The 21,229-nt window shown below is 41.1% G+C and overlaps 1 protein-coding gene across 2 annotated transcripts; it reads right to left on the reverse strand.

The window, feature by feature from the left end:
- Positions 1-1,083: 1,083 nt before the first annotated feature.
- LOC103519550 lies at positions 1,084-21,077 on the reverse strand (the record flags this gene model as incomplete). Of its 2 annotated transcripts, none has more annotated exon segments than XM_026831011.1 (11): positions 1,084-1,194; positions 11,362-11,431; positions 12,000-12,218; positions 12,561-12,855; positions 15,245-16,497; positions 16,839-17,089; positions 17,434-17,700; positions 18,310-18,625; positions 18,830-20,077; positions 20,437-20,544; positions 20,744-21,077. In XM_026831011.1, coding segments are annotated over 11 exon segments (4,183 nt in total), but the record flags the coding sequence as incomplete, so codon positions are not given.
- Between the last annotated feature and the right edge of the window lie 152 nt (positions 21,078-21,229).

Genomic DNA, 21,229 nt, shown 5'->3' on the forward strand with positions numbered 1-21,229 from the left:
TAGCCTGCAGGGGTAAAGGGACTTTTCAGTCCTATCCTAGTAGGACAAACAAGGTACATATATTCTATTCTGAAAGCTAACTGGGCTGGCATTTCTCCTCTTTGGGTTCTATAAATTAAAGCTGCACTATTTCACAAGGATGACCCCAGAAGTTAGAACTACTGCTAGAATAAAGGGTCTTTTCGGTCCTTTTTGAGTAGAATAAAGTTAATCAGCACTAAGGACTATTTCATTCAAGGATGACCCCAGCATGGCGAAGAACGACATTGCCAAAACTGAGCTGATTCTACGTGACGTAAAGGGTCTTTTCGGTCCTTTTTGAGTAGAATAAATTTAATCAGCACTAAGGACTATTTCATTCAAGGATGACCCCAGCATGGCGAAGAACGACATTGCCAAAACTGAGCTGATTCTACGTGACCGATATGAATTCCTGTTTAATATTTATGGCGATCCGGGACATATTCAATGGAAGGAATTTCTTATTACTCATGTGAATGAAGAGGATATAGAGGAAATCCTGCAGCATGCTCGCATACAGAACGAAGGATATAATGTCGAGTATTGGGAAGAGAAGTTACAGGAGAAAAGGAATTTAAATAAACATTAGAAATTTAGAATGGAACATCTCCATGAGTAGATTTTTTTACGTTTAGCCAGACACCTGTGAGCAGCAAGACGCGTTTCGTTCATCAGTTAGACAGAGCTCTCAGGTGCTAACCAAGATTTCCGAAGTTTTATTTAAGTATACTTTCAGAGATGGAAATGTGAGGAAACAAGAATTTTCTATGTTTGTTGTGAGCGCCATGCTTGGAGCTTGGACGGTAGAACACCTGCCCCTTCTAAGAGCCAGGTTGAGAGTGGAATCCCGCCCAGGGCGATCTTTATCCAAGGTTCATTCCCGGAACGACTGTCTTTCTCCTATCCTGACCTTCTTCTTTCTTCCATCTCGAGAAGATAAGACTTTAGTATTTAGGGATCTATCAAACTTAGAAAAAAAAGAGATTTGTGTCAAATCTTGTAGGTAACTAATTTTCGAGTCACTTTTACAACGCTCACTGTAGCTTAACATAGGTTACTTACGGCACACAAAGGCTTGATCAGCGTTCAATCTATGCAGTGTGGTATGATGGTACTTCAGTGAATGTTTGGTCATGAACATTTGACCACAGAACTCGCAACAGAATCCTTTTTCTAGAATCAACAGAGAAAATTATCGGGGACTAATAAATGGACTGCTAACGCGACATAAGATTGACCACAAATACTGGGTGATTGGCTAATAAATTAATTAATTAAGAGTACATTACAATTTTAATATTGTTTCTGGGCATCCAAGGTTTTTTATTTTATTTTTTAATCCCAATCCTTCCTGTCTCACGGACAAGGAAAGCAAAGCAAGCGTTAAGTTTTTGATTCCTGCTCAGGCGAACTTCATCCAAAACAACTAAGAACTGTTCTTAGAATGGCTGGCATTCTCCTATCCTGACCTCTTCTCTTTTCGATTTCGGGACAACAGTGTAACAACCACGGAAGCTGTTCTACAAGTAGGGTATCAAAAGATCTTTATAACGTTAACACAGACGAAAGTCCAGAACGTTGGGGTATGTCCATTAAAATACAATTCACAATGTTTTAATATATTCTTATTAAATTGTAATGTTAGTTGATGTCATTGTAAAGAACAAAATAAAATTACATTCTTTGGAAATCCCTATTTACTACATCCCTATTTTAACCTATGGGAGTGAAACTTGGGCCATGAGAAAAAAGGATAAAAGTAGAATACAAGCAGCTGAAATGAAGTTTTTGAGAAGCATAGCGGGAAAAACAAGAAGAGACAGAATAAGGAATGATGATATAAGAAGAATGCTACAGATGGAGAGTTTAGAGGAGAGAATGAGAAAAGGAAGACTTAGGTGGTATGGACATATGAAAAGAATGAACAGTGAGAGACTACCAAAGAAAATGTATGAGATGAGAATGGAAGGTATGAGACCAAGAGGAAGGCCGAGATACCGATATAGTGATGTCATCAGAGCTGATATTCAAAGAAAACAAGGAAATTGGAACGACATCGAGAGGGAGCAGAGATACAATGATCGAAATTGGTGGAGAGGCTTCGTACATCGACCCGTCCCATGATGGAACGATTATGGATTGATTGATTCGAATTTCCTTAGAAGAGAATCGTACTTTTGACAATAAGAAGGGGGGTATCTGTACTAAGAAATCATATTTATTGTCCATATTTTTACTTTTCTTTGTTCAAGGTGGAGGATCTGGTAATGAGAAGATGCTTAGTTCCAGCTGACTTTTGGATTTCTTCTGAAAACAAAGAAACAAAAACTAAATTTAGACTGCATAATCAAGTTACTTGATAACGTGAAATTAGACAAAATCGTCCGAGATTTACGTTGAGAAAACCTTCGTAAGTAGGTATAGATGTTTTTTTATTTCCTATAAACTATAACAATTCATTCACAAGCACATTCATAAGCTCAACCCATTCTTTAGGGTTAATTACCCCTACATCTGAGCCTCAAAGTGGCCTTTTTGTGTACGATAATGACTTGGTGACACAAAACAAATATACAAACATGACTGCTTAAGTGGTGCTTTTTTTGCCTGGCCTTGTAAGAGGTAGGTCATGGGTTGGAATTCCTCTTCAAACATCTTTAAAAAAGTTAAAACTTGAAATTCACTTCCTTCGTCCAAACGCAAACTCACCAGCACCCTCTCTTGTCCCATGGTATTCTCCTCGTTAAAATAACTGCAAGTAAGGAGCCTATATTCATATAACGCAAACTCACCTGTACCCTCTCTTGTCCCATGAGATTGTCCTCGTTAAATAATAACTGCAAGTAAGGAGCCTATATTCATATAACGCAAACTCACCTGTACCCTCTCTTGTCCCATGAGATTGTCCTCGTTAAATAATAACTGCAAGTAAGGAGCCTATATTCATATAACGCAAACTCACCTGTACCCTCTCTTGTCCCATGAGATTGTCCTCGTTAAATAATAACTGCAAGTAAGGAGCCTATATTCATATAACGCAAACTCACCTGCACCCTCTCTTGTCCCATGAGATTGTCCTCGTTATAATAACTGCAAGTAAGGAGCCTCTTCAGATCCCCCGTGTACTCGATATTCTCCCGCTCTGGAGTTCTGAGCTGAGTGTAAGTGAGAGATTGCTCCGTGGAATTGTCACCGTCTATTTCTTGTACCAGGGGATTGGACAGGTCATGCTGAAGACGCTTCTTGGCGTGCTTGCTCAGACGGGACTGAAAAGGACATGGAAAGTGTAGAATAGATGTTGTTGTAGCGGCTTTAGCTTTCATAGAAAGGTAATGGTAAGGTAAAGAAAAGATATCTGCCATACACTGGGGTGATGGTCTCTATCTCTTTCCATGTTTAATTTGCTCGTCCTGAACCGCAGTCAACCATCGTGAGGACTAATTAGAGTAATTAGGTATTTTAAATGACGGGTTTCGCTTTGGTTTCTGTTTCATGTTTTGACTATGGCCAGCCTAGTGCGCTTGGAAGATAGCGCGACTGCCTTCTACGTGTAGGTCGCGGGTTCGATTCCCAGGCGAAATTTATCCTAATAATAAGGCTTTCTCCTACCATGGCATTCGTTTTCGGGACGATAAGATCTCCGTTGCTACAGTTCCCTCTATCAAATCTCTTCAAAAGAAGAAGAAAAAAAAAAATGTTTACCTTACTATGTTTGAGTGAATTCTGTTGAGTGGCACTCAACATATCAAACGCGGAGGGCGGTGGCGGCTGAGTGAACTTCTTGAGTGTTTCGAAGAATTTCAAATCGCTCTGACTTTCCCCCTGCTCCTCTATCAGTGCCCGTCAGCAAAGATCCTTACGGCATAGCGAAGCCCGCCGACGGGACAAAAACACTCAGTCCGGCGAAGCAGAGAGCCTCTGGGACACCGACTCTTGGCGGAGCAAGGCTGTCGCCCGCCCAGAACTATGGGATTCTCGAACGGGTGCCGAAGCAGATGGTGGTGGGCGAGAGAACGATTGTGCTCACGCCCAGAAGTAGGAGGCCGATAGACGGCGCGGGGGAGGGCAGTGTGGAGCGATACAGTACCCCAAGACCCTCCGTGTGTGACCCTAGCCTTGTACAAGGTAAGACCTAATATTAGTACCTAATATTAACAGGAAGCAGGACTTTTCTTTTGGAGGTGAGAGCTACCCTTTCAACTATCAAGGTTGTATCAGGTATATCATAACAAACCTCTAATATTCTCAATCTTAAACAACAACCTATCCTTCACTGTTCAAAGCTTTTTCGTTTGCAAAAATTGATAAATGTAGGTTTATGAGATATGTCATCAAAAGTCGTGGGTTAGGTATATATTCGCTAAAGTGTGACTCAAATCGCCAAATTGACCATCATTTCCAGGAAATAAAGATCAGGTGAGAGGCACTTGTCGTCAAAATTGTTCTCTGTCTGTTCTTCATTTCATGAATTCGATCCCAGTGATAACAATAATAAACTAGGTGTTATCTAATTGGAAGTAGAAGTTTTGTGTTTTGGCACCTCCACTAAATACCTATTCTGATTCCAATAATATGATGATACGTACGTTTGGTGAGAATGTGAAAATTGCAGTCTCAACTTACTCCTATAGGTATGTGTATGTGAGAAACTTCCCGGGTTTTATTTATTGACCTAAATGCTCCCTGAGGGTTCTATATTTGTATTTTAAAGCTGTGTCCACAACTCCATACATAGTCGACCCCATCGATTTATGTTGTCGAGGAAGTGTGGACGATTTCAGTCTACGTCGATCGACGGCGTCAACTATGTTTGGACACTTCTTAGGGAAGTTCATCAGTGGTTGGGTGGAAGAGCTCCTTTCGGAGAACCCTGACACTTGGTACAAAGCTATAACCTATAACACAATTTTATTTTTACCTTCCTTAGCAAGGAAAGTAATGAAATCGGGTGAATTTTTTTTTTTTTGATCTTTTCAGTCAGCCAGAAATGTCGAGTTTCGCCAGTCCCAGCCGAGCCGAAAACAAGGAGAATTTGGGAGACGCGGAGTTTTTGAACCCCAAGGTCTTATTTATTTTGACATATTATGAGGAACCATTTATTTGTCCCTCAATATCCGATGGGGCTCAAATATATTAAAGAGACCTTGATTTATCATTGAAATTTGTGACCCCTATCTAGGAATTTTCAATTGTGTTAAGCATACCTAAATGCTTGTCATAAAAATCGATTCCCAATTATTACACCTAGATAAATTTTATGACTTGACTTGGACTCAAACCACCAACCTTGAACTTATCCCAGAGGTGATACTTCTCTACAAACTGCCCCTGTATGGCGTGGTGCTCCTCGCAGAATCTATAACGTGTTAGCTGAGTACATCCGTGATATTGACACTCGTGTAGGCCACCATCTCCTCGGAACTTCTCTACAAGCTGAGTTAGATGACGACGTATGTAGCCCAGCAGTCTAAATCCCATCTTGTCTTTCAAAGTCTTCTTTGGTGCTCCTTTTAGGACCTTTTCAGTATGGCCCTTTTCTAGTGCTCCTTTTAAAGCCTTTTCAATTGGGAGTTTCTACTTGTTTTGGGTGTACCTGTTGCTCTTTTTGGTGTCTTTTCAATTTGGTTCTTTTCTTGTGCTCTTTTTGGAGCCTTTTAGGGTTGTATTTTTACTTATTTGGGAGTGTTTCTATTGTTCCTTTTAAAGCTTTTCCAATTTGGTCCTTTTCTAATGCTCTTTGTGGGACCTTCTCAACTGGGTGTTTATACTTATTTTGGGTGTAGGTGTTGATCGGTTTGAAGTCTTTTCAATTCGGTCCTTTTCTAGTGCTCTTGAGACCTTTTAGAGTTGGTGTTTCTCTACTTCTTTGGGGTGTTTCTATTTCCTTTTGTTGGTACTTTTCTAGTGCTCTTGGGTTAGAGCTGGTATTTCCACTTACTATGGGTCTAGTTTTTGCTCTTTTTGGAGTCTCTTCAATTTGGTCCTTTTCTAGTGCTCTTTTTGGGGCCTTTTAGAGTTGGTATTTTTTACTTCTTTGGGATATTTCTATGGTTGCTTTTGGAGTCTTTTTTTAGTGCTCCTTTTCGGGCCTTCTCAATTGGGTGTTTCTACTTATTTTGGGTGTAGCTGTTCCTCTTTTTGAAGTATTTTCAATTTGATGTTTCTACTTCTTTCAGGCGTTTCTATGGGGTTCCTTTAGCGTCTTTTCAATTGGTCATTCCTTCTTGCTTTTGCTGTGAATTCTCGCGAATTTCTCCTTGTTCGAAACTACCTGGGAATCCCTTATTATTCCTGTTTAACTCGGTGTTCCTGTATTCGTTTGAATCCTCTTTGAAACTTCGGTGTGTCTATTCCTTTTAATCAGATTCTTTCTTCTTGAGTATATTCTTGCTGCTTTTGAATCCTCTGCAACTTGCTATGTCTCCTTTTGAATCTTCTTGAATATGGTGTGTCTGTGTGTTGGTGTTTGTGTGTGTAGCCGTGTATTTGTGTGCGTGTATGTGTGTATTGATTGTATTGCTGACTACATTTGTATCATGTCTGTGTGATGTGTATCACTTGAAGTTTGGATTGAATTTTGTTAATAATTGAGATTTACTCTTAGGAGAGATACATAAATAATAGGGGCCAGAATTTAATCAATTAAAAACATTCAGGAGGCCAGTTACTTTTTTCCTTGAAAGTATTAAGAAGCTCCTAAGATGGCACAAAGAAAATTTCATTTATAGTACTCAGTACTTTATTAATTTTCTTTATTCATACCTCTCCACGAATATAGACAATATTTGACTTTTGTAAGTGATAGGTTCGATTCCCGCCCGGGGTGAATTTTATCCTAAACAGATAATCTTCATTCTCGGAAAGGCTGGCCTTCTCCTAACCTATCTTTCTTCTCTCTTCGATTTCGGGACGATAAGACCTTAGCTGTTATAGTTCCCCCTATCAATCGTCCAAATAATAAAGAAGTTAGAGTTCCTTCAATCTAGAAAAAAAATCTTTTCACTCTCCTGAAAAGTTGGTATTTTGCACTTTCTTCAATTTTGCCGGAAAGGTAGCAATATAAGAGCTCTAAGGGTTAGGTGGTAGAGAACGCTCCAGCGAAGCGTTACCATACCATCACCCTTCTACTTTCCACTCAAGAGTCCATCATTATTAATTTGGTTGTATATGTGTTTTCCCTCGCTAGGAGAATTCAAGTACGAGTGTGCAGTGTGCTGTAAGAAGTACGCGACTCAAGCCAAGCTCAACTTTCACGTTAAATCCCATGAGGAAGCAACGCTCACGTGTGTTCATTGTAACAAGAAGTTCACCACCAAACAATATCTACGTCAACATCTTAATATACATCAGGTATGAATAAGTCAACAAAGAAGCTGTATTTCATTATATGTATAAGTAAGTTATAAGTAGTGCTTTATTTAGACTGTCAGCTTAGAACAAGGTGTTCCATTATACTAACAGTTTAATAGAGCACCTCTTTATTGATGTAATTTTGTTTGTTACTTAATTATAAAAAATAAAATAAAAAAAATATAAACAAATTACAAGTTCCGAAAGGGAAGAAAAGTTAAAGAAGAAAGTACCTATTATGGTACTTTTTCCATCAAAGAGATTCCGCTTTGGACGTCCACACTTGCTGCCACAGGCCACTTATGTATTTTCACCGGTTATCTTAGAGGGTCTCTGAGTGAAATTTTGCTATTTTTGGAAGAAAATACTCCAACAATTAATGAGTCTTAATGTCTGTTTTTTTTTTTTTTTTTTTTTTTTTTTTTTTTTTTTTAAAACTTTTTTTTTTTTAAAAAAACACAAGAAATTTCAAATAAAATAACTATATTCAGCTTGAAAAGTAAAATAGATTTTATAGGGAAATCGAAATAATAAATCCCATTGAAGCGACAATTTCCCAACGTTCACTCCAAAATGTCAACCAAGGACGCTCTCTTGGATCCCAATTTCCAAGAAGAACTGGAATCCACTCAAAAGCACGCCATCTCACTAGCCAATCAGGTGCGCTCAATCAAAGAACAAATCCAACTTGCGCTACGCATGCGCAAAGACGGACAACTGTCCCCGGAAGATTCCGAGGTTCTGCGCAAACAACAAGAAATTTCAAATAAAATAACTATATTCAGCTTGAAAAGTAAAATAGATTTTACAGGGAAATCGAAATAATAAATCCCATTGAAGCGACAATTTCCCAACATTCACTCCAAAATGGCAACCAAGGACGCTCTCTTGGATCCCAATTTCCAAGAAGAACTGGAATCCACTCAACAGCACGCCATCTCACTAGCCAATCAGGTACGCTCAATCAAAGAACAAATCCAACTTGCGCTACGCATGCGCAAAGACGGACAACTGTCCCCGGAAGATTCCGAGGTTCTGCGCAAACTCCAAAAGGATCTAATAGAAAAGATGACAGATTTAGACGAGACAACCCGAAAAATGCAAGTCCTTCTAGGATTGCCTAATGTGGAGAGTGCAAACATTGAAATGAACCTTGTAGAGATGGAGCGTCTCGCGACAAACCCAATATTGCCCGTCAGCAAAGATCCTTACGGCATAGCGAAGCCCGACGACGGGACAAAAACACTCAGTCCGGCGAAGCAGAGAGCCTCTGGGACACCGCATCCCCTTGGCGGGGCAAACACTCTCGCCCCCGCCAAACCAGGAGCCTCTGGGACACCGACTCTTGGCGGAGCAAGGCTGTCGCCCGCCCAGAACTATGGGATTCTCGAGCGGGTGCCGAAGCAGATGGTGGTGGGCGAGAGAACGATTGTGCTCACGCCCAGAAGTAGGAGGCCGATAGACGGCGCGGGGGAGGGCACCTGTGGTCCAAACTGAACCTGCAGGTGATCATGAAAGGACATTTGACGATCAACTGATGAGCGAACTTCTTTGATAAAACCACCTATTTACACCTATGTTGTACCAAATAAATAAGACCTTGTTTAGACTGCGGGAGTAAAGGGACTTTTCAGTCTCATTCTGGCAGTATAAACAAGGTATATTCTATTCTACTTTCTGCTTTCTATATTCTATTCTACTTCAGGGTATATTCTTTTCTATTATTTAACTTATTCTATTCTACTATACTCATGACTCTTTGTTCTACCTTATAGACCAGTTTCTCAAGTTTCCTCCTCTCCTGATGGAGTTCTTGGATATAATTGTCCACATCCCCCTCAGTCCGAGGGAAAGCCCCACGTATAGAATCTTCCACGGCACTGTGCCCGTCTGGTATTAACCGAGTCAGGGTCTCCAGCAGGGTGGTGTTCTTGGTCCTCAGATTGTTCAACTGGGTTTGGCCCGTTTTGAGTACAGTACCCCAAGACCCTCCGTGTGTGACCCTAGCCTTGTACAAGGTAAGACCTAATATTAACAGGAAACAGGACTTTTCTTTTGGAGGTGAGAGCTACCCTTTCAACTATCAAGGTTGTATCAGGTATATATTCTCAATCTTAAACAACAATACCTCTAATATTCTCAATCTTAAACAACAACCTATCCTTCACTGTTCAAAGCTTTTTCGTTTGCAAAAATAGATAAATGTAGGTTTATGAGATATGTCATCAAAAGTCGTGGGTTAGGTATATATTCGCTAAAGTGTGACTCAAATCGCTAAATTGACCATCATTTCCAGGGGATGCCGAACAAGAGCAACTCAAAGGTCTCGAAGCCAAAACCAAACTTCTCAATCAACTCCAAAGCAAACTCAAAACGGGCCAAACCCAGTTGAACAATCTGAGGACCAAGAACACCACCCTGCTGGAGACCCTGACTCGGTTAATACCAGACGGGCATAGTGCCGTGGAAGATTCTATACGTGGGACTTTCCCTCGGACTGAGGGGGATGTGGACAACTATATCCAAGAACTTCATCAGGAGAGGAGGAAACTTGAGAAACTGGTCTATAAGGTAGAACAAAGAGTCATGAGTATAGTAGAATAGAATAGAATAAGTTAAATAATAGAATAGAATATACCCTGAAGTAGAATAGAATATAGAAAGTAGAATAGAATATACCATGTTTATACTGCCAGAATGAGACTGAAAAGTCCCTTTACCCCAGCAGTCTAAACAAGGTCTTATTTATTTGGTACAACATAGGTGTAAATAGAAGAAGTTCGCCCATCAGTTGATCGTCAAATGTCCTTTCATGATCACCTGCAGGTTCAGTTTGGACCACAGAGGTCGCTGAAAATGCAGGTTCAATTTCCCGTACAGGTGGTTTCGGGATGTAGATTGAGTATTTGGTGAGACAAATAGCGACCTTCACTCAATTACCAAAAGCAACCCAAATCTCACTCTTTATAACACCTTCGTTGTAATTAATAAATTGATTCTTTTTACCCTCAGGTGAAATGCGAGGTTCTCCAACAGCAGAGAGCGACAGATCTGACATCAAGAGGAAGAACGCTCCCTAGCGGCCAAAATGAGAACGACGAAACCTCCCTCGTATTTGACCTCGACACGGAGCGGGGTTTGAACCGGGAGACCCTCTGTTACGACGAGGCCAAACAGCGCTATGAGATGACATGCGGGCAAATTGGGAAGCTCAGAAACGAGGTCGATGCTTTGACTGATGTCAATGAGAATTTGAAAAATGAGTTGGAAACTTTGAAGGAGAAACTAAAGTTGATGAACATCATCATGAATGAGAGACAAGAGACAGAGGACTTGACAACTGAGCTGGGCGTTATTGAAGAAGAACTAAGCAAAGCTAACGAGAAGCTGGGAGTATTAAAAGGAGAGGAAGATCACTTGAGAGAATTGCTTGACAAACAGGAGAGTGAGCTATGTGAGTATCGCACCGCGTACCTCAACACCCAGGAGAAATACGAGCAAGGTCGCCTCCTCATTTGTCGCACGGAGGAAGCAAACGCGAAGATCGCCGAGCATGTCAGAAGTGACATCGAGTGTTTCCGGGACAAGATGGAGGGGAAGCTCGCCAAGTACCGCGCTTTACCGGCTGTCCTGGGCGTGACTCGGACGCAATGCTTCCAGGTAGAGGAAGTAACACGGAGCGTGGTGCAGGATAGCACATTGCTTGGGCGGGAAATTGAATTCTACAGTGGTAAAGTCGAGGCGCTCCTGAGCCGCCTGGCTGAACATAAGGAGCAAGCCGCCACCTGTGCCGCACAACAAGCTAAGATAGATGAGTTGCGAACCAAATATGATGAGCGAGAACACAGGATGAATAAACTACGCCAGGATATAGCCACTCTGACCGAAGAACTCAACAGAGAAACCAATCGCGTGATGAAGAAAAGCAAAGAAATTGACGAGATGCGACACAATATTGCATTGGAAAAAAAAAATAAAATAAATAACTACCGTCTTGTTCATTATGATTCATCCGATGTCCAAGCTCCCTGCTTAGTTCCAGCTGACTTTTGGATTTCTTCTGAAAACAAAGAAACAAAAACTAAATTTAGACTGCATAATCAAGTTACTTGATAACGTGAAATTAGACAAAATCGTCCGAGATTTACGTTGAGAAAACCTTCGTAAGTAGGTATAGATGTTTTTTTATTTCCTATAAACTATAACAATTCATTCACAAGCACATTCATAAGCTCAACCCATTCTTTAGGGTTAATTACCCCTACATCTGAGCCTCAAAGTGGCCTTTTTGTGTACGATAATGACTTGGTGACACAAAACAAATATACAAACATGACTGCTTAAGTGGTGCTTTTTTTGCCTGGCCTTGTAAGAGGTAGGTCATGGGTTGGAATTCCTCTTCAAACATCTTTAAAAAAGTTAAAACTTGAAATTCACTTCCTTCGTCCAAACGCAAACTCACCAGCACCCTCTCTTGTCCCATGGTATTCTCCTCGTTAAAATAACTGCAAGTAAGGAGCCTATATTCATATAACGCAAACTCACCTGCACCCTCTCTTGTCCCATGAGATTGTCCTCGTTATAATAACTGCAAGTAAGGAGCCTATATTCATATAACGCAAACTCACCTGTACCCTCTCTTGTCCCATGAGATTGTCCTCGTTATAATAACTGCAAGTAAGGAGCCTCTTCAGATCCCCCGTGTACTCGATATTCTCCCGCTCTGGAGTTCTGAGCTGAGTGTAAGTGAGAGATTGCTCCGTGGAATTGTCACCGTCTATTTCTTGTACCAGGGGATTGGACAGGTCATGCTGAAGACGCTTTTTGGCGTGCTTGCTAAGACGGGACTGAAAAGGAGATGGAAAGTGTAGAATAGATGTTGTTGTAGCGGCTTTAGCTTTCATAGAAAGGTGATGGCAAGGTAAAGAAAAGATATCTGCCATACACTGGGGTGATGGTCTCTATCCATGTTTAATTTGCTTGTCCTGAACCGCAGTCAACCATCGTGAGGACTAGTTAGAGTAATTAGGTATTTTAAATGATGGGTTTCGCTTTGGTTTCTGTTTCATGTTTTGACTATGGCTAGCCTAGTGCGCTTGGAAGGTAGCGCGACTGCCTTCTACTTCTACGTGTAGGTCGCGGGTTCGATCCCTCTATCAAACCTCTTCAAAAGAAAAAAAAATGTTTACCTTACTATGTTTGAGTGAATTCTGTTGAGTGGCACTCAACATATCGAACGCGGAGGGCGGTGGCGGCTGAGTGAACTTCTTGAGTGTTTCGAAGAATTTCAAATCGCTCTGACTTTCCCCCTGCTCCTCTATCACATGCCGCTCTACAGATCGCTCTCTCATTGGTTGAGCCTTGTCGGATTCTCTCGACTCTGATTGGCTGAGCAGATCAAGGTTGTTCAAAAACTCCGCGTCTCCCAAATTCTCCTTGTTTTCGGCTCGGCTGGGACTGGCGAAACTCGACATTTCTGGCTGACTGAAAAGACCAAAAAAATTTCACCCGATTTCATTACTTTCCTTGCTAAGGAAGGCAAAAATAAAATTGTGTTATAGGTTATAGCTTTGTACCAAGTGTAAGGGTTCTCCGAAAGGAGCCCTTCCACCCAACCACTAAAGAACTTCCCTAAAGAGTGTCCAAACATAGTTGACGCCGTCGATCAACGTAGACTGAAATCGTCCACACTTCCTCGACAACATAAATTCACCTCGTCGATCGATGGGGTAGACTATGTATGGAGTTGTGGACACAGCTTTAAACTACAAATATAGAACCCTCAGGGAACATTTAGGTTTATATTTACCTCGTTATATTTGAGTGACTTGGTTGACTGGAATGACTCTGAGACGGTTCAAGATGTCTCCCTTGTTTGGTCACATTCGACAGAATATTGCAAACCTCAAGGAGGAGTATGCTATGAAACTGTTCAATCTGAAGGAAGCTCATGAAAAGAAGAAACAAGCCCAACTAGTGGAGTTGAACCGGTTGGAATTAGATATTGTGAGGAAACGAGGCCTCATCCGTGCCATAGAAATGGGAGAAGGAAGACAGGATAGAAGAAAGCCAGCCTTTCCGAGAACGAACATTATTCCATCAAGATAAAATCCGCCCCGGGCGGGAATCGATCCCGCGGCCTAGAGCTTACAAGGCAGGCACGGTACCAACCAAGCTAAGTAACTAGGCTAGAATAATAATGATAATAAAAAATGATAGCATAGACAAAAATTACCTGTGCTATCACTATGATAGTTGAAGCTCAAATCAGTTTGATAACTATGGTTCATAAGGCCACCGTTAGAGCTCGCTTGTGTGTTTGTTTGATAGTCTGTTTGATTTAAAGTCCCATCTCGTTCAGGTAGTGTTGGGTAATCACTTGACTGGTAACGCTCCGATTGATACGACGGCAAATACTCGCTAGAGTGCAGCACTTCATTGCTTGAATAATCGTGGTCTCTCATATGTCCGCCAGATGTCGCTTGAGAAGCGCAAGGTTGACTAAATTGCCCGCTGGAGCTCGCCACGGCACTTGAACACGCTTCCTGGTTCATAGAATGCCCGCCAGAGGTCGTTACTTGTTCGGAATACGCATGGTTCGCGCTCTCGTAGTCATACATGTGTTCACCTCCGTGGTTGGAGGGCAACTGATACGGATGCGCGGAGAAGGGAAGCAGAGACGCGTTATAGCTTCTCTGAGATGCCACGGCGCATGCGTGGGACTCCTCATAGCCAATAGCGTGCGAGTTGTAGATATAGCCGGTTTGCGTGTACGCATGCGCAGGATAGTTTCCGTGTTCATAGCTGTCCGCCAGATGTCGCCTGAGAAGCGTAAGGTTGACTAAATTGCCCGGTAGAGTTCGCCACGCACGCTTCTTGGTTCATAGAATGCCCACCAGAGGTCGTTACTTGGTCGGAATACGCATGGTTTGCGACACCACTCTCGTAGTCATACATGTGCTCACCTCCGTGGTTGGAGGGCAACTGATACGGATGGGCGGAGAAAGGATGCAGAGACGCGTTATAGGTTCTCTGAGATGCCACGGCGCATGCGTTGGACTCCTCATAGCCAATAGCGTGCGAGTTGTAGATATAGCCGGTTTGCGTGTACGCATGCGCAGGATAGTTTCCGTGTTCATAGCTGTTGAACCCCGCGTTGGTTTGCAGGCCGCTCTCATTCGTAGCTTCTCCGTTAGGGGCGTTAGTGTCTCCGGCCGGAAAGTTCATTCCGTATCCGCTAGGAGCGACAAAGTCGTTGTGAGCGCCAAACTGAACATCGGTCCCCTCAAATACCGGTACTGCGTTTTCAAAAGGTGGCGCTTTGCCGAAACTTTCTCCGTTAGGGGCGTTAGTGTCTCCGGCCGGGAAGTTCATTCCGTATCCGCTAGGGGCGACAAAGTCGTTGTGAGCGCCAAACTGAACATCGGTCCCCTCAAATACCGGTACTGCGTTTTCAAAAGGTGGCGCTTTGCCGAAACCCTCACTTTGATTCAGGGAAGCGTTGTGCTCATAGGAACAAGCAGGATACTCGGTCTGTGGTGTTTCCTCGCTGAAATAGTTGTAGTCGTGCGAGTAGTGACTCTGGAAGTTGTCTTCGTAGTACTGATGGTTATAGGGATCTTGGTTTGTGTACTGGGGGGCCTCAGTGTTTTCATACGACCCTGAATATCTATCGTTATCATAAGATCCGGTATTACCGTCATAATACCCCGAATAAGTGTTATGATTAGATGGATCGCCATTGTAGAATACACCCTCACTCTCATAACTCCCGTTGTGGCCACACGGGTCTTTCTGGTCATACGGCTTCTCCCCATAGGGTTCTTCCTGATAACCATTGTGTCCATAATCTCCACTCTTGCCATAATCATACCTCGTTATATTTGAGTGACTTGGTTGACTGGAATGACTCTGAGACGGTTCAAGATGTCTCCCTTGTTTGGTCACATTAGACATACCCTGATCACTCATCAGTTGATCATAGTCTAGGTCTCTATCACCTCCAGTTTGATAACTATGGTCCATAAGGCCACCGTTAGAGCTCGCTTGTGTGTTTGTTTGATAATCTGTTTGATTCAAAGTCCCGTCTCGTTGAGGTAGTGATGGGTAATCACTCGGTTGGTAATGTTTATTCGATTGATACGCCTTCAAATACTCGCTAGAGTGCAGCACTTGTTCATTGCTTGAATAATCGTGGTCTCTCATATGTCCGCCAGATGTCGCCTGAGAAGCGTAAGGTTGACTAAATTGCCCGGTAGAGTTCGCCACGCACGCTTCTTGGTTCATAGAATGCCCACCAGAGGTCGTTACTTGGTCGGAATACGCATGGTTTGCGACACCACTCTCGTAGTCATACATGTGCTCACCTCCGTGGTTGGAGGGCAACTGATACGGATGGGCGGAGAAAGGATGCAGAGACGCGTTATAGGTTCTCTGAGATGCCACGGCGCATGCGTTGGACTCCTCATAGCCAATAGCGTGCGAGTTGTAGATATAGCCGGTTTGCGTGTACGCATGCGCAGGATAGTTTCCGTGTTCATAGCTGTTGAACCCCGCGTTGGTTTGCAGGCCGCTCTCATTCGTAGTTTCTCCGTTAGGGGCGTTAGTGTCTCCGGCCGGGAAGTTCATTCCGTATCCGCTAGGGGCGACAAAGTCGTTGTGAGCGCCAAACTGAACATCGGTCCCCTCAAATACCGGTACTGCGTTTTCAAAAGGTGGCGCTTTGCCGAAACCCTCACTTTGATTCAGGGAAGCGTTGTGCTCATAGGAACAAGCAGGATACTCGGTCTGTGGTGTTTCCTCGCTGAAATAGTTGTAGTCGTGCGAGTAGTGACTCTGGAAGTTGTCTTCGTAGTACTGATGGTTATAGGGATCTTGGTTTGTGTACTGGGGGGCCTCAGTGTTTTCATACGACCCTGAATATCTATCGTTATCATAAGATCCGGTATTACCGTCATAATACCCCGAATAAGTGTTATGATTAGACGGATCGCCATTGTAGAATACACCCTCACTCTCATAACTCCCGTTGTGGCCATACGGGTCTTTCTGGTCATACGGCTTCTCCCCATAGGGTTCTTCCTGATAACCATTGTGTCCATAATCTCCACTCTTGCCATAATCATAGTCTCCTATCCTGACCTCTTCTCTTTTCGATTTCGGGACAACAGTGTAACAACCACGGAAGCTGTTCTACAAGTAGGGTATCAAAAGATCTTTATAACGTTAACACAGACGAAAGTCCAGAACGTTGGGGTATGTCCATTAAAATACAATTCACAATGTTTTAATATATTCTTATTAAATTGTAATGTTAGTTGATGTCATTGTAAAGAACAAAATAAAATTACATTCTTTGGAAATCCCTATTTACTACATCCCTATTTTAACCTATGGGAGTGAAACTTGGGCCATGAGAAAAAAGGATAAAAGTAGAATACAAGCAGCTGAAATGAAGCATAATCATAATTATAATCAGTGAAGTTACTCTCATAATTCCCCTCATAGTTAGCACTATAATGACTGGTATAATTGGAATACCCGTGCTGTTTCACGGATCTGGCAGTAACAGGGTCTTCCTCATAGACGTTGTCACAGTTGAAGAAGGAGAGAGAGGGAATGGTGAATGTGTTCATGTCTTTCTCTGTCTCTCTTTCGTAGATTTTGTTCTGCTCAATGTGGATGGGGACGGAGGGGCGGGCCTTGTTGCCATGGTTACCTGGGAAGAGAAAGATTTGCAAATTTTAAGGGATTTAAAGACACTGTAGCGCGAACGACCTACCGTACGTAGTGTTAAAGCGCTTTAAAAGAAAAAAAAAAAAGTTTGACAGAGGGAGCTGTAACGGCTGAGGTTTTATCGTCTCGAAAGCGAAGAAAGAAGGAAGACAGGTTAGAAGAAAACCAGCCTTTCCGAGAACAAACAGTATCCCATCAGGATAAAATCCGCCCCGGGCGGCAATCGATCCCGCGGCCTAGAGCTTACAAGGCAGACACGGTACCAACCAAGCTAACTAGGCTAGAATAATAATGATAATAAAAAATGATAGCATAGACAAAAATTACCTGTGCTATCACTATGATAGTTGAAGCTCAAATGATCAGAACTTTCCATGCCAAACGGATTGGGTTTACGGTTAGCCTTAGCTCCTTCATCGCTAGATTTCCCTTCCTCATATAAGCTACAACTGGATTGGGGTTTAGACTGGGTGTCTAAGACGGTAAATGAGTAGCCATGCTCTTCGGTGTAGTAGTTGGAATCTTCAGTGATTACAGGTTTGGGGGTTTTCAAACTCTCACTCTCATATTTGGAGTCGATGGGTTTGTCTGTACCTGAAATAGTAAGAGATCGTTTACAATTGACATCACCTTGTTTATACCAACAACAATTGACTAGATCTCGGTAGTTCTATTAACTAAAAGAACAGTAACACACTAGTGTATAGGTAAAAACAGTTCAAGAGAGACATACCTACAAAAGAAAAGAGGTAGGTAAGTTAATTATTGAAATCAGTACAAATTTTTGTTTCATTCTATCATTAATTAACTGTCATGGTTCTTTAGATGACTAGGTTCTCCTCAAAGAGACCTTTATTATTATGGGTTTGTCAGTACCTGAAATAGTAATAGATCGTTTACAATTGACATCACCTTGTTTATACCAACAACAATTGACTAGATCTCGGAAGTTCTATTAACTAAAAGAACAGTAACACACTAGTTCCCTGTATAGGTAAAAACAGTTCAAGATAGACATACAAAAGGAAAGAGGTAAGTAATTACTGAAATCAGTACAAATTTTTGTTTCATTCTATCATTAATTAACTGTCATGGTTCTTTAGAATCTTTAGATGACTAGGTTCTCCTCAAAGAGACCTTTATTTTTTATTATTATTATTTTTTTTTTCTTCAAAAAAACAATAATGCATTATGATTACTTACCCTGTTTGGTATTAAGATCTTCCATGAAGTTGAGCTGGGTTGGTGTTTTTGGCTTGGTATCAATAATCTGATTCATGAAGTTATTAGTTGCTTCAGCTACATTTGGAATTTCACTAAGGAAAGTAATGCTTGGAGTACTATCTAGTTTATCTTGGATTGTTTCATTAGGATTATCACGCGTTGGAGATATATTCACATTAGTTTTGTCTTCATCATTGCTCTTATTTGTAACAATTTCTTCTTCAGATTCACGTTCTGGTACGCTTGCTTCTTGTTCCTTTTCTTGAATTTGATTACTAAATATTTCCTCTTTTGCCTTGGTATGTTCATTGTCTTTGTCAATTTTGTCATTATTTTCAGATTTATTTTCATTGGGGTATTCTTTTTCTTTATTAGCATCTTTATCTTCTGGTTTTGAAATAATAACTGCAAGTAAGGAGCCTATATTCATATAACGCAAACTCACCTGCACCCTCTCTTGTCCCATGAGATTGTCCCTACTAAATATTTCCTCCTTTGCCTTGGTATGTTCACTGTCTTTGTCAATTTTGTCATTATTTTCAGATTTATTTTCATTGGGGTATTCTTTTTCTTTATTAGCATCTTTATCTTCTGGTTTTGATAGTTCTTCATAGTTTTCTTTTTCTTCTTTTGCTCTATCTTCTACAATGATTTCTGTGATAAAGTCATCCTGTTTTGCATTATTTTCCTGTGTATCCCCACTTATCATCTCTTGGATAAAACCATCTGCTTTCTCGTCTCTTTTTTTGTCCACTTTATCACTTGGGATTTTTTCCATGTAGTTCATGGATTTAGTCTTGTCTGTCATGGACTCTCCTGTTCCGATTATCATTTCTTTGATGAAATCTTCTGTTTTTGTTGGACTATCGTCAGCAGGTTTATTTGTTCCACCTTCATCAGTTACCATTTGTGGAAGGAATTCCTGAGGTTGGGGTTTGTCTTGAGTTGTATTTTCACGTCCACTCAATACATCTTCAATAAAGTCCACCTCTTTATCTTTGTTAATATCAGCATCTTTACTGTGGCTGCTTGTTTCTTGTATAAAATCAGATGGGTTCTCAATATCCTTTCTAGCATGATTGTCATTAATCATCATTTCTCTAATAAAGTCCATGGGCTTTACTTTATCACATTCGGGTTCTGCCAAATCCTTGCTTATATTTTCATATGGAATAGGTGTAGGAGGTTCCACTTCAATATAACCACTTGCTTCATGTAGTTTCTTCTCTTCAAAGTCGGGATTGGGTGTTTTCAGACTCTCACCGTAGTTGAAATGACATTTGTTGTCTTTGACATTGTCTTCAAGTTCAACATTTACAGTTATAGCATTCAAGTGCAGACTTTGACTGACAGTATTTTCAACATTTTCACCTATGGTCAAGGTATCATATTTCCTTAACAGAGGATTTATTTTGTTGACTCCACTAAGGACATGTTCATTTGAATTGTTCAAGTTATCATTTTCATTTATTCTGTCAAGATTGGCAATCTCTTCAATAAGTTTGGAGCTCTTTTTGTTTTCTTGGTCAACTAGTTTGAGATCCATGTTAAATGTTGAATCTTCATTAGGGTGATGTGTTTTAGTGTCAATGGAATGCTGTGATTTAACATCGTCAATCTTATCTTCATTCTGATCTGTTGTGCATTTGTCTTTTCTGTTGGGTATCAGTTCATATTGGAGTGTTTGGTGTTTTAAATCTTCTTTAACAATGGTACATTCCAATGACTTAATTTCCAGAAGAACAATCTGAAATGGGTCACATGTGGATATCAGAAAAAAAAAAAAAACTTTGGACTAGGTAAGTACTGATTTTTTTTTTTTTTTTTTTTTTTTTTTTAAAAAAAAAACTTTTTTGGTTAAAAAAGAAAACAACTTTTTAAGAAAAAAGACTTTTGTGCTGAATAGTAGCCGAACCATACATTTCTCAACCTTGGGCCCAATGAAACTTTTGATCTACATTTTTTTAAAGAACCTCTCTGTCAAGTTTGAGCAACTTTTCACAAAAACTGAATTCCTAAAAAAAAAAATAAACCTACCTAATCATTATCAATCTTAGGATAAAGTTTGCCCAGATGGGTATCAAACACAACTGGGTTTAAACTTACTTTCAAGCATTTGATTTGATCCAGTAATGCATAGATTTGGTCTTTGGAAAATGAGAGCTGCGTGGAAGGGCAGAGTTGATATGTTTCTAGGAGGCCCATCTCTTGCAACTGAAATGAAATAGGTATATTTTTCTATCATATCTATATATATTTTTTTGGTCATTTTCATTACAGCAAGCCTGGCTGTTTAGTAGGTAAGTAGGTATCAGTTTAACAATCCATATGCCTTCTCACAATAACCTCACCCTGCCAGAGCCAAAGCCAGCCTTCTGAATATTAACTGCTAACCACAGAAAACACTGCTTACATTTATTGATCCACTGGGAACTCGTACATGGGAAATATATGACATCTTGTTAAGGACAGTTGGGTTAATGAGACTTTTCAGTCCAATTAGGGCAGGATAAACAAGGAAGGTACAAAAATATTCTATTTTATTGTAAAGCTGTGTCCACACCTAGTTGACCATGTCAATCAATCATTGACTGACGGGTCTGAGGCGCAGTATAGAAGGTGGTTACACTGTGAAACCGGTATGCTTCAAAGGGTTAATAGTCTCTGTTGAGAAATTGAATCGTGTGAACAGGGCCTTTAGTACACAGTGAGTCGACTCGCAGCAAAATGCGGGAAATTTTGAATTTGGTTTTCAGTTATCACAGTCGATTCAGTCCGCAGCGCAGTCGTTGAAGTTGAAGCTTATCCTCTTCGCGCCCGAGCTAGTGATGGGACTCGAGTGAGATTTTTCAACTCGATTATTTTCCAACTCGAGTTGTAACTCGAGTGGAAATTAATC

The sequence above is a fragment of the Diaphorina citri genome, unplaced genomic scaffold, assembly GCF_000475195.1.
Source record: "Diaphorina citri unplaced genomic scaffold, Diaci psyllid genome assembly version 1.1 scaffold2790, whole genome shotgun sequence".
Lineage (NCBI taxonomy): Eukaryota > Metazoa > Arthropoda > Insecta > Hemiptera > Psyllidae > Diaphorina > Diaphorina citri.